The sequence below is a fragment of the Stegodyphus dumicola genome, chromosome 1 (assembly GCF_044657685.1).
Source record: "Stegodyphus dumicola isolate Sdum_Otavi_A_Nest chromosome 1, ASM4465768v1".
Lineage (NCBI taxonomy): Eukaryota > Metazoa > Arthropoda > Arachnida > Araneae > Eresidae > Stegodyphus > Stegodyphus dumicola.
The window spans coordinates 77,137,440-77,152,377 of NC_140768.1; the positions used below are offsets into that span (position 1 = coordinate 77,137,440).

Consider the following 14,938-nt stretch of genomic DNA (forward strand, 5'->3'; position numbering starts at 1 on the left):
ACCGCTAAAACGCACACAATATTCCATAAAACTCTCACTTAGATATTTCATATATATAAATTTACTTAGAATACAGCAATAAAATAAAGACCTTAACACAAAATGAAATAAAAAAAAGTGTCTATATAAATACATATTCCATTAAAGGTACACGCCATACAATCTTTCTACTCATACAATAGTATCTAACAACAAGGTAGCAACATGTAAAGATCTACTATATCGATGAGCATAATAAATCCTTCCAAGAGTTACTATCTACGAATATCAGTCTGTTCTTCCATTTAGGCAGCAATCCTTGTCCTTGTAAATCATTCTCTCATTATTCTTAGTTCCACATATTGCAACATCATTAATAAGAGCAAGATACAGACCTTTTCCAGATGAATTAGATGATACAGACCTTTTCCAGATGAAATGTTTACTGTGACCGCTGCAAAATCAATCACCGCCTGTCCTGTCTCAGTGAACAGAAATCGAAGCATGACAACATACTAAAACAAACATATTAAGCCAGCCGGTATTTAAAAACGAATACAACTTTATGCTATGCTAAAGAATATTACACTGCAGAAATATTATTTTAACTTAGCGCTGTAGTGCTTCTTACATTTCCCCCTTTTTTGAGGGGAGCACGATAATGTCTTGCTGCAGGCTAAATCATTTGGTAGTTACAAGAGACCAACAATTTGACAGTTACTATAATTCGGTCTAATTTAAAATTAGGCGAAACAACTTCAGTATGACGTAGATTTTGAATAAAACTCTGTCGATTTCCAGGGCAGTAAGACAGAGTTTCCGTTCTTCAACAGGAGCGGTATGCAAAGTACAGTTTATATCGAAAGCAATAGCCACAGCAAACAGAACAATGAAAGGAGCGCTATTTATCGAGAAAAATAGTAATGAAATGTAAAAAACCAAGATATTAGAATCCTAGAAACGTTGGGGAAGACTGGATTGGAATTAATGTCACCAATTAAAGAAGGTAAATTTTTGCAAATATGAAAAGCTCCAGGGAATTCCAGTTCACCAACTAAAGAAGACATTCCGCACAATAAAGATAATTTTCGAAGAACCAAAATCAAAATTAAGAATTCACCTATGATTAGCTATAGAATTTACTTCTCCTTTGACAAGATATACTATAAATTCCCAAGAATTAAAGTCGGAGATGAAGTCTTTAAGAATCGAACCGTGAAATTTTACCGATAGAAAAATTATCTTAAAGTTGAACTTCTAGAAAATTCATACAATTTGGTAACTTATAGAAGTGCGGAATCGAATGCAGACAAGATTATTAATGCTACTTTTTACAGCGAAATGTCTCCTTTGAAGGCAAGCCAAAAACATTTTAAAAGGCTTTATCAATCAATGACCATGGGAGAAAATCCCTTTCAGCAGCAACTAATTTCAAATGATTCAGTCTATGACAGAGCAAAGATTCTGAAGAATAATCTTTCAAGGCGGGATATACATTGAAAATAAAAAGAAGCTATTTTTTGTTTAGCAGAGTGGCATGATTTAGCAAGAGAAGGAAAACAAACAGAAAAAGGTTTACGGTAAATATTGGTGCTGAAATCAAATTCACTACAAATAATTAATTAGAAGATCAAGGATAGGAAGGGAATTGTCAGACTTGATTTTAAAAGTGAACTTGGTGACTGGATCAATCGAATTCATAACAGATAAAATCTGGACTGAATCTTCTTTACGACAATCAAAATGAGCAAATGTGTCTTCTACGTAACGACTCCAGAGTCGAAACTCTTTTTCAAATAATTAGACTTCAAACAGTGCATGTAAATGTCAGTACATATTAAATTGAGGGGATTACCCACAGGTAATTCTTCAACTTTGTGATAACAATTGTTTTGAAAAATGAAGTGGCTTTGATTCAAAGAAACTTTAGTGAGCGAAATTAATTCCTCAATTTCAATATGTGTGAAACGTAATTCGAGAAATTTGGTTTCAATTTGTTTTCAATTTAATGCCCTGTCAATAAACAGTCAATTAACATTAAAAGTCAATAAACAGTTAATTAACATTAAAAGTCAATAAACAGTTAATTAACATTAAAAGTCAATAAACAGTTAATTAACATTAAAAGTCAATAAACAGTTAATTAACATTAAAAGTCAATAAACAGTCAATTAACATTAAAAGTCAATAAACAGTCAATTAACATTAATGCCCTGTCAATAAATAGTCAATTAACATTAAAAGTCAATAAACAGTCAATTAACATTAACTCCTCAATTTCAGTATGTTTGAAACGTAATTCGAGAAATTTGGTTTCAAGACATATTAATGCCCTGTCAATAAACAGTCATTTATTTAACTGAGCGCTGAGAAGAAATCGACAATTTCAAAAGAATTTTTTATAGTGTAAATACTGTTAGAAAATAAAGAAGAAACTAAATATTTTGATAAAAAGTATGTTGCTGTTCCTAAGTTTAAAACTATAGGGCGAAAAGATTGGTTGGTTGAATGGAATATAGCAGAGCATACAGGAGCTATATGCTTAATCTGAAGAACAATTTCGTTGAGACCTTGCTAAGGAAGATGGGCTTGCATTCAGAATACACATCAAAAGAAAAGCGCGAAAATCAACTATGAAGCCACCCTGTTCCCCTGGGTTCGAGCCCTGGACGAACTACCAGCATACAGCGGTCTTAACTACTCAACCACCGATGAGAGCGAGGCCGAAAACGAGTTCCAGTTTTTTGGACTTTCGGAACAACAAAAAACTAGCACAGTTAGCAACGTGAAACGAGCGATTTCTTAAACTGAGTTGGTAGTATAGGACAAGCTTTAATAATTATTTTAACTTTCACAAAGTTGAAGGATCGAGAAGCCGAGGATTTAACTGTCAGTTTCGTGACTCCACAATGTATGTTTGTTCATAACAACAATCTATCCACCCTTATCAGCATTTGAAATAATGTTTGGATCAGAATGAATTTCACGTAAGACCTCTTCCTTTTGAAATAGATTCGAAACGAATCATTTATTATTAAAACTGAATGAAGAACAAAGATTTTTTAGTTTTTATAAATTTTTAACCATAAATACAAAACAAAATACAAAAGCTTATACTAAAGAGTTTAGGCTCCTAGATCATGTGGTCATTAAATCTTAATTTAGCAATGCAAGGTAAGCGCGATGGAAATATCCTAACGCAGAATTTAATCTCAGGGAAATGATTGGATAATGAAAATGTACAGATTGATAACTATGGAAGTTGATCTTTTTACTTCCTTGTACGAAGTAAAAGGGAAGTATTATAATCGGGAAAAACTTCAGGCATGATATTTCAACGAAAATATCCATTTTGGCCGCTATCGCATGCAATTTAACGATATTTTTGCGTGACATCCGTATGTAAGGACAGAATGAAGTGCTCTTTAGCCAAAAAATAAATAAATAAATAAATAAATAAATTATAAAACTGATTTAAAATGAACTGTTAAGAGAAATTTTCGTGGCGTATGTAAGTACGTATCTCGCATAACTCAAAAACGAGTAGCCTCAGAACATTGAAATTTTGTATATAGGATTGCTATAGCATGTAGATGTCACCTCGCATTTTGATTGCAATCGGCAGCACCAAAAGTATGTCCACTCTGTTACTCGGCTCAGTAATCTCACTTTTTTTATTCTTATATGTTTGCAAATTGTTCACTTTTTGCTTTAAAAATGATTGAGTTATGTTGTTCTTATCTTCCGGTTAAGGTTTTTATACCTTTAGTAAATCTGCATGCAATATTTTTAGAATTATTAACAATTTGAAAGTTGTTTAAGTGCCGCTAAGCCTAATTATTTTTGCAATGGCGGCAATGTTTGTTTACGTTTTAACAGAATAGTAGATTTGTTGCCAATCTAGAGAAAGTAAAGTTTCGCAATAACAAAGATAACGCCTTCTTTTATTATTGCGAATGCTTATCCATGCTTAATCCATTGTGGAATTTATTCGAGGAAATAAGTATTTAAGATTTACTTCATAATTTTCAAGACGGATATTTTGAGTTTTTATATATTTTTGCCTTGTCGCGAAGTGAAAACTGAATTAATTGAATGAGAAATACTGAATCGTCTGTGAAAAACTGTTTCTTTTTGTTGTTGCTGTTGTTAGCTTAATTTCTTTTATACATCGTTTTAGATTTATTATGGTATTTGAATAAAATATGTGGCAACGATTAGATAATTTTTACGATGATATAAATTTTGTGCATTGTTAGTTAAAAAATGAATGAAATGTAACGCTGTTAAGTGAACCTAGAGCCAGAGTGTCGCTATGGTAAACAAATATAGTGAATTTTAAAGAGCGCATTTATTCTATTGTGGTTTATGCGCTATCGACGAAATAAATTTAATTCAATACAATGAAATGCAAGAAAATATGCGTATAATTTAATATTTCGTGCAAGGAAGTAATGTGGTGCATCAATCAGATTTTCTGAAGTTGTAGTTAAGTGAATATGCTGAAATACTGACGGAAAACAGTAACAACATTACTTCTCTTACCATTACTTGACATCAAGGATACGAATCAAAGAAAATCGAGTTAGCATGGTAATATATACTATTTCCATAAGCTGAAATGGCTGAGAACTGACAGTAGTAGCCATTACATTCAAATTCACTCTGTAATCGAGTGATAATGTGTAGAGTTTATTATAACATAAAATATATAACACTTTCAAAATGTAAGCCTATATTGCTTCAACTATAAATCAGTCCAAAAAAAAAAAAAAAATACAACACACACGTATCTCATTAAATGGAGGAAAAAGTGTAAACTGTATGAATTATGTCACGGTTTAACAAGCACAGACAATACTAAGTAACATAACAGGCAAAATTCCGCGAGTGTGAGCAGCCTGTTTAAGTATTCCAAAAATGTTTTGTTCATACATCATGTCTATAAAGTATTTTAATATATTATTTTGAATACAAATGTTTAAGAACGGTCTTCGCAAGAAATTTAGAATTCAGTGCAAAACATTAAGATTAATTTTCTCTCTAATGCTCTCTAAAAATTAATAAAAAACTTCAGGTATACAAAAAAAAAATATCCCTGATAAATTTACATATATAAAGGTTTTCACACTATAATTTTATTCGCTTTTCTGGAACAATATGACCATTAAGCGCATTTTATGCATCCAAAAAGTCTCCAGCATTGCCTTATCGCAGTTTTGGACCATTACTTCTATCTATGCTATTTAGCAAAAAGCTTCCTCTCCTATTTAGCTTTTTGCAAAAGTGAGATGTTCTAAATTCACATTATGAAAGTGTAAAGAAATAAAATTTGCAATGCATTTAATACTTTTATAAACACAAGATGCGCACATGAAGTAACAGAAGAAATTAAAATGACCAAATGATAAAATAAAAAAAAATCTGATGTGGACACCACATGACTTCTTTGTATGGCCTATTAAATTATACACATTTTTTGCTGCATTTCATTTGAACTTATTTCTTCGACATTAGAGATATATTTCTCCTTCAGTTAATTCAGTTTTCACTTCGCGGCAAAGCAAAAATATATAAAAACTCAAAATATCTTCATTAAAAATTGCAAAACACAGAAAAATGTAAAACACCTAAAACGGTTAAAAAGAACATTTTTTTACAATTGAAATTAGAATTTCTACGCAAAAACAAGGAATTCGGCCAGCGACAAGGAGACTGGTTTTTCGGTGCACAAAATTGAAAGTTTACTTTTGGTCCCATTCGGCAAAAAGACACTGAAGGTGCAGAAATTGACTTAATTCACTATCCTTCTGAGTTTCAAATGTAAACAAATGGCGGTTTCGTTAGGCTTCACTCGCCATTTAAACTTTTAAATTGTTCATAAATTCCACAGCTACTGCATGTAAATTAACTAAAGGCATAAAAACCTTAACCGGAGCAACCACATAATTCAATCACTTTAAAGCAAGAAATGAACATTTTATCAACATATAAGAACAAAAACACAAAGCTAACCGAGCCAAGTAACAAAGTGTGGATATGTATAAGATTGTTCAGTCGATTGCAACAAAAAAGTGAAGTGCACAACTACATGTTATAGCAGTCCTATATACAAAATTCCAACGCTCTACGACTACTCATTCTTGATTTATGCGAGATGCATATATACTTACGTAGCAGCCTAGAAAAAATCTCTTCTGAATTAATTTTAAATACATTTTACACTCCTTTTTGGTAAAAAAAAAAAAAAAAAAAAAAAGGGAGGGCAAGTAAAATGGCTCCTTTTCTGGACAAAAAAAAAGGGGAGTCCATTATTCTGTCCGTACGTACAGATGTCATGCAAGAACATCTTTCAAATGACTTCGAGAGCGGTTGAAGCGAATATTTTCGTTGAAATACGATACCTGAAATTTTTCGCGATTAAAAAACTAGTAACCTTTATCAAAGAAGTAAAAAGTGAAAGAATAAAGGTATATATAGAAAGTCAGACATCTTAACTCTGGTTAAAGCCAGTTCAAACAGGTTATTTTGTCGTTCGCGTGGCAAAACGGAGTCATTTTCATTTACTGACAGTGTACAAAAAAATTCGCTTCGAGAGTGGAAAACGTTATAACATATTTTGTTACAAATTAGGTAAATCTGCTACTGAAATGTTAGGGTGATGATTATATGGTGATGCACCGTAATTAAGAACACTAATGTGCAAGTGGTACAGCCGTTTTAAATGTGGGCGCAAATGCGTTGGAGATGAACAAAAATACGGCTCCCTTCAACTTAAAAGAATGAGGAAAATATGGAGAAGATTCATTCTTTGGTAAAAGCTCACAGATATGTAACAACTCAGCAAATTTCAGGCCTGCTTGGGATAAGCAAAAAAAGCTGTAGGTTAATTTTATTTAAAAATCTGAAAATGAGGGAAGTTCGTGCTCGATTTTGTGGCTCGGATTTTGATAGAATAGCAAAAGGAAGACACGAAAGCTTGCTGTGAAGATTAGCTGACTATTGAGAGACAGAAGAACAATTTCTTAAAGTGTATCATAACGGAAGATGAGACCTGGTAACTATAATATGACCCAGAAACAAAACTGCAGTGGAAAGGACCGTCTTCTCTCATACCAAAAACAAAACAATGTCGTAATCAAAGACTAAATGGACGCTAATTGCATGTTTTGTTTATAGAGGTGTAGTGTAGTAGGCCTCCTCGTGGTGCGCCTTGGGTTACTTTAAATCTGCTACAGCTTTGACGTTTATGGATGGCTCCTACAGATCCTCCAAACTGTCCTTTTCAGGATAAACAGCGCTTGGTGATTGTCCAGTAGAATATGGGTGGTTTTTCCCAAGGAAATGTTTGGTTTGGTTTATTAGATTATGGCAAAGCATTCGAGGGCTATCTGCCTTAAGGGAGGGATGCCTTCGTGGAGGACTTTTTATAGGAAACTGGCTCGTATACACGTTACACATGGGGAAAACCACGAAAACACCCATGCAGCCAGCAGGTTCGCGGGATTCGAACCTCGGACCGAACTACCAGTGTTCAGCGACGTTACCGCTCGGCTGCGCCACTTATGATAAGTAAATTACCTCAGTAAATACTTTGTTTGAAAAAGAGTAGCAACACCTCAGTTTATCGCGAGACTGTGATTACAACAGTAATTTTCAAATTTTTTGATAGAAATGTGTTTGTAATGAAGCGGTTTGTTGCAAATAATTAAAATAAAATGCTTATGCCTAAAAAGAAACTTCTTGTCTGTCAATTTCAAGCGAGCCGTCTCATTTATCTGATTTAATGAGTATCTTTAGTCTAAAGTAACCGACATACGTAACACGCATAGCTCAAAAACGAGTAGTCTAAGAAAGTTTAAATTTTGCATATAGGACTGCTGTAACACGTAGATGTGCACCTTCTTTTTTGTTTGCTATCGGCCGCACCAAAAGTATATAAATATTATATATATATATATATATATATAATTTTAAATTCACTTAGTTCGAAATCGAGTTATTCTAATACTTGCGCAATAGCTGCAAAATAAGATAATAATTTATTTACTAGAGAAATACTGATTATATTATCTCCTAATATTAATTTAAGTAGAAGTATCTAAAAAGAGTGAACCCATAGGTAGTAAGTTTAATTCCGAAAATTGTTTTCAAGGAACTTGAATGTAAATTTCTAAAAATGTTTTACGGGGACTTGAATTAAATCATGAATAACAAAATTTCAATTGGAAAAAGAAATTAAATTAAAAGCAAGTAATTAAAACTAATCGGTAAACTAATCGGAAATTAGTTGACTTTTCAAGGGGAACAAACCAACTCCCGTTCAATGAACAATAATTAATAAATAAATACGAAGGTGTTTCGTCCTTTACTCAGTAAGGTGATGCCGAACTGGCAAATTAATTAAACTTACTACCTATGAGTTCCTTCTTTTTAGATACGTCTACTTAATTAATATTAGGAGATAATATAATCAATATTTCTTTAGTAAACAAATTATTATTATTATATATATACCCACTCTGTTACTCGGCTCAGTTTCTTTATTCTTATATGTTTGTAAATTGTGCATTTTTTGCTTTAAAAATGATTGAGTTATGTTGTTCTTATCTTCCGGTTAAGGTTTGTATGCTTTTAATTAACCTGCATCTTATGGTTGCAGAATTATCAACAATATTTAAAAGTTGTTTAGGTGCGGGTAAGCCTAACTCAACTTCTCGCCGTCCCAGAGGAGATAGTGTTACAGACAGACGGGCACAGATTTTAATAGTACAGACGAGCCGGTTGCAGCCAAAGCAAAACTTATATGTTCATGTACACCTGAAAAGAAAATGTATAAAAATATTTCAATATGAATGATATCAATTCTATATACTTTGATAATAATAAATTGGCCACGTGATTGCATAAAAAATTTAACTCTACCTCTGCTTTGAAAAGACGAACTGCAATTTTAAAATTCCACCTCGTACGCGCTTCGATGCAGCAAGCAGAACAGCAATGAAGTTCACCGAAAACAGCAACTTGCAGGGTGCGAAAATTAGCATTTTTAGAGTTTTTAATTAATATCTCGGGTTTACGTTGGCTTTCGTTTCAGTTTTATGTTGGCTTGACTAACTTCAGCTTTATCTTAGTCTTGACTCATTTCTTTCGTGAAGAGCCTCCCTGTAAACAATATTTTGAGTGAATACATTAGAACAAATAGGTATCAAATGATCTTGCTGCTTGGGATGCCTTTCAGTAAAACATTAACTTTCCTCACAGACAAGTATCTTGAAAAACCTACGTAAAACATACGTAAAAGTGGTTGCGGTAAATAAATTCAGTGAAAAATATTTTTGTTGCCAAACCAGAAAATAAAAACTTTTGACATTTCAGGTTAATACATATGACGTCCTGATTTAAATTTAATGTAATATAAAAACTTTTTCTCAGTATCACTAAAAGAATTAATGTGGCAATAACATATGTCAATTATCCTAACCCAAAACAAAAAACTTGCCAACAGCAATTATTTATTTAAAATGCCGACATTAACGAAACATTTTCGACTTACAATGACGTCACATGCAATCGCGTGCTTTCTCCAATGTCAGAATATGACTTTATATAATAATAATATATTTAATGCTTAGCAATGCTATTTTTATTTCATATTTTGTAAAACTTATAAATTTTTTATTAACAAACTCTACGATCTGAAAGCAAGCAGTGACAACACTTTTCGAAATAAAACAGATATTTATTTCCAGCATGCAAGACTGTTGCCGCTCGGAAAAATGAGTGCGAAAATTAGCGTTTTCAGAGTTTTTAATTAATATCTCGGCTTTATGTTGGCTTGATTAACTTCAGCTGATTAAAGTCGTACGAAGATGAAAATGGTCGAAATGGCTTCCCACGAATTTTTGGAATCCGGAGGTACCTCTCCCGAAATTCAACTCCCCGCTGTTCGGGAGGAGATAATGCCACAAACAAACAAATAGAAGCGCATAGATTTTAAAAGTATAAATAATAATACCATATTTAACCAATATTTCTCTAATTTTCTTAACTACAAATCAGTTTCTGAATGATAATATCTATGTAACTTTTAAACTTAATTATTACAGTACCATTCATTATTAGCAACGACAATTTTACAAAAACTTTTATGACGGAAACAGTCTTCCAAACCACAGTTTATAGTTTGTTTTTCTTTTCCCTCTTACTCTAAAACATTGGAGGAAAAGAAAACATATCTTGCACAAATTCATTTTAATATTAACGTGAAGGCTCAAGTTTTGGGGTTTCAATTTTTGTTACAGCAAAGAATAAAATATTTGTTTATATAAATGACTGAATCAATGACCTATGAAGAAATATTTTTCAAGGAATAACAGGATATAGAATAAGGTATACATAAGAACTACTGAAAAAAAAAAAAAAAAGTAAAATACAGCTTATTTATAAATAGACTCATTTATTAAGATCTGAAAAAATACGACAACTTGCTCTACAAGTGTCTCCTATTCAACTATCACCACTTGCAAGCTTTATAACCAAAATTTCATATTCTGAAGGTACACTTTGCTCTTTTGTCCTATTTCATCATTCCTGGTAATATTTGAGACAAGCTCCTGCCTATTATTTTTGTATTTGTGCATCTACAATGAATTACTGTATATATGTTACTTATTTTCTGTATACATAAGCACAATGGTTCTGAATTTCAGTAAATATTAAAAATCTAGCAGCTGCCAAATTCAGAATATTATACCCCCCCCCATTGGTACCCATCTAAATTTTAGAGTATTGACTCAGATTTAAAGGTCACAGACAATAAAGCTGCCACCACTAGTCCATGCCAGTAGAATTAAAGGCAAACCTGACCAAACACATAAAATTTGAAATAACTGTTCAAAAGCTTTCAAGCATGCTCTCATTCTGTTTCACTTGTGGCTCCTTATACACTTGGCAGCAATAGAACATTTACAGTTATTCTAATTAAAGATTAAGAAAAGGCAGCTTTTATTTCTTTCAAGCAACAATTTTTTGGATTAAGCATAACAGTTTCTTGAGCAAAAGGATTTTGGATTCAAATTGTTTGATTGCAAATAATAATTCAGAACACCAACAATGGTTTTCTGCTTATGGAGAGAAATGCTTTCATAAATGATTTTGAGAAGAAACTGGCCCATATTCATGTTACAATGAAGAAAATCATGAAAATTTATAGTAACTAATCTATTCACCAATGAGAGTTACATACCGAGTGCACTACTATTGCTTTGCAGCTTTAGTCATTAAATTTATTCTTGGCTCTAGACTAGATGATTCAATAAGTTATTTTTCCTCCCTTTTTTCCTTGATAGATGGCAATGATCACTTTTAATCCTTTTTCTCACTATAAATGATTTATGTATGTATCATTTTCACATTTTCATTCTCTCATTTCCTCACATTATTTTCCTAGGCATGTAAGAGGGGAAAATATATTTTCTTCAGAAAAATACATTCAGCTCGGTAAAATCAGCTTGGAGATTCATTCAGCTAGGAGAGTCCCCACCCTTGGCGACAAACTGGGAAAGTGCAAAATCTGCACACTGCTTCACACGTTCCTCAAAATCGTCAACTTGAAAATAACAAGTAAAAAAAATTGCACAAACTCAGTATCCATGAACACATCGACCTATTTTCACTTAAAAAAACATCCCAGAATTGCACAAACTTAGCAATGCACACTCCCTTGACTTTGTCCATGTACAAGTCGATACGTGCCATATAAGTGGACATGCCAAGGGTGTGGGCTCTGCTAGGATACAACCATTCAACCCTATTCATAAATTTTATGCCAATATTTTTAATGTTTTATTTATTTATTTTTTCCAATAGAAACACAAAAATGCTAAAGCTTGGATTTACTGTGGCTTTAATATACACACAAAGGATACAGGAATGATTACTATTTCAACTTGCAATCAAGCATTTTTAGCTCTTACTAAAATACACCAACTTAATGTTGTATAATAATACTAGCTGCCATCTTTAAATTTAACTATTATATTAACTTTTAACCTTCTTTTCTCCCTCCCCTATAGGGTTCTTTTGTTATTATGCTTATTATTGAGTAATATTAGAGCAGCTCATTTTTAATTGTATTATTTTTTAAACTTCTAAACACAACTTGACAATTTGTCTACAGTTTTAATTTACATCTAAAATATTCTAATACAGCAGTGAGGCAAACGTAAAGGCTATCTTGCAGTCAAAATTAACTACCTATTTAATACTTGCAGCTCACCTGATCTACTTTTAGACAAATGACAAGATGACTTACAGTAAAATAGTAAAATTAATTTAAGAGATATTTCAATATATTTGATTTTACCATACTTTAAACCAAATAAAAGAAATAATATGAAAAATGTTTTTATAGCTAAGATATTATTTTTAAAAAAGACAAAAGTCTTCATATTCAGCAAACTTACAATCATTTGTCTATCATTACAAATATGAAACAAATACTTTGCATTGCCAGTTAATTAAGATGTTCTATTATTGGGTTACAGAATCTACTTTTACTTAAAAAATGATGCAACAGTGACTTTAAATTAAATGAAATTTTGGGATGAGCACCAATGTTTTTTATTACATTTAAAGATAAATTAGAATATGCATATCGTTAATTCAGACCGAAAAAAAAAATAGTTATTTAAAGGCAATCATCTTAAGTCTATTTAGAATTTCAACTTGAAGATGAAAACTGGAATTTGGTTAAAAAAATCTGTGAATGTGGCACATCCCATTTATAGAAATTGTTTTCAATCTAAGATAGTAAGTTAGGAAAATTATTTATTATTATAAAGGACTGGAGAACTATTTGTCTCAGAATAACTTTATGAGACTTCTGAAATAAAACTGGCTGATATTAGATAATAAATTGGAAAAAAAAAAAAAAAAAACTAAGAAAACTCTGAAAACACTTCAGAATCAGTTGTATTAGTCAGGAGGAATTAAACCTGACACAAACTATCAGTTTACAATGGTTTTATTTACTTCGCAACTGGTGGTCAGTCCCTGCAAGGGGATAAAAATATGCATAATATCATTAAAAAAAAAAACCTCCTTATGGTACACTGGAATTAGATAGATGCCATGTTAAACAGTACGTAAAACTTATAAATATGTATTAGGAGCTAAAATTGCATATCTAATTAAGCTATCAGCTTTATATTAAATTATAACTATTTATAATACAATGATGTGCATGTAGATTTCAATCAAATATGGAGATTAATCATTTAAAAATAACCATTTAATTATTACCCTACAGTCAGTCATTTACTTATTTTAGTTATTGATAGTATAGTCAAATATTAATTCAGGAGACAAACAACAAAAATCAGCATTATATTTACAAAATTTCACAGTACGCTGATTTTTGTTGTTTGTCTTCTGAATTAGTATTTATTTGGCGTGTTATTGTGTCTTAATTATAGTCAAATATTTTAGATAAATTTTACTGGAATGAACATTTTTGAAAACACCATCACAAACCATGAAATGCTTTATAATTGAAAACTGATGGTATAAGCCAATTTCTTTTACAATTAAACAGTCATAAGAAAGTACTTTAACCAGGAAAAGTGTTAAAACTGCTTCTCGGACACAAGCATTTGACATACTTTTTACAAAAACGAATTGCACAAAAAGCATTCAGGAAATATTCCTCCTCTCGCTTTTCTCTAGGGTATCATTACTTTAAAAATACAGAAAAACACTGAGATTCTAAATACATTTTTCAGCATGATCAAAATTAATATACTAGAAGTACTTCTGTGAATTTTTTCAGTAAAAAAAAATATATATATATATATGACAAAAATGTTTAGATTTTAAGGATTACAGCAAATAAATCGCTAGAATTGCTCAATGATTTATAATGCATATCAGAGATTTTTAAAACCCAACAAACATATAACATTTATACATCATTTTAACTATTATTAGAATGAAATGTATTTGCTTCTATTTCGAATAATACAACCCACGAATTTCAGTACGTAATTCACTTTTAAATCTATCTTATACGAACAAAATCTAGATGATCGTGAAATTTAAATAGATTGATTAAAGTCATAAGTGTAAAACACATATTTCGTTGAATGAGCAATGTCAATCGCTTATCTCAATTTAATATGAACAGTCATCGAATAATTAAAAACAAACTAAATATATTTTTTAATTTCCTATTTTCCTTATTATAAGACATTACAAGGTTTAAAAACATCAATAAATCAGTCCCATAAAATACTGTCTTACAATGTACGGAAGAAAAAAAATAATAATAATATTCAGTCTTAACAAAATAACAAATGCCTCACTTTTATTTACACTAAAAAATTTCAGTACCTTCAGGAATACTCTTAAAAAAATAAAAATCCAGACAGTGATATTTAAATGCCGCTTTAAAATTTAAATGGACACGGTGAAAAAAAATAAACATACCAAGAGTAAAATATAAAAACACCGCCCCAATCTCAATTTTAGAAATTTTTTCAGTTATTAATTATAAAAAGAAAAGCAATCATTTGCCAAAATTTAGCTTTAGTCAGTATCTACACTAAATGAATCTGTACAATCTGTTCAAATCTTAAATAGCCGGCTAGCCATAACACTATAGCTTTCTTAAAATAAATGTTAGTGCTTACCGCTTTAAGAGCTGCAAGTCTATCCTTGGTCATGCTGATAACCTTTTTAAGTTTATATTTTTACAGAGTAAATTTCTTGGAGTATTTTGGGGCTAATCACCATATAAATTGTAAAATTTCACCACACACATTATTGAAACGAACACAGTACAATTTTTCATCGATTTTCTGTCAGCACAGCCGGTTGCCGAGGAGGAAGCGACATCTACAATTTATTCTGTTCAACACGATACACAAGAAGCACAATTTAAATTGGGCGTGGCATCAGA

General features: G+C 31.4%; 1 protein-coding gene across 3 annotated transcripts in view; it reads right to left on the bottom strand.

The window, feature by feature from the left end:
* LOC118198019 (syntaxin-1A-like) overlaps positions 1–14,853 on the bottom strand; it is a 380,391-nt gene extending 365,538 nt beyond the window's left edge. For 2 of the 3 annotated variants that reach the window (XM_085816457.1, XM_085816453.1), the window contains exon 1: positions 14,670–14,853. In XM_085816457.1, coding sequence (XP_085672583.1) covers positions 14,670–14,702 — 33 coding nt within the window. In that variant the 5' untranslated portion in view covers positions 14,703–14,853. Of the gene's footprint in view, positions 1–8,904; positions 9,145–14,669 lie in introns of all 3 variants that reach the window. The other variant, XM_085816458.1, reaches the window with a different exon arrangement.
* Between the last annotated feature and the right edge of the window lie 85 nt (positions 14,854–14,938).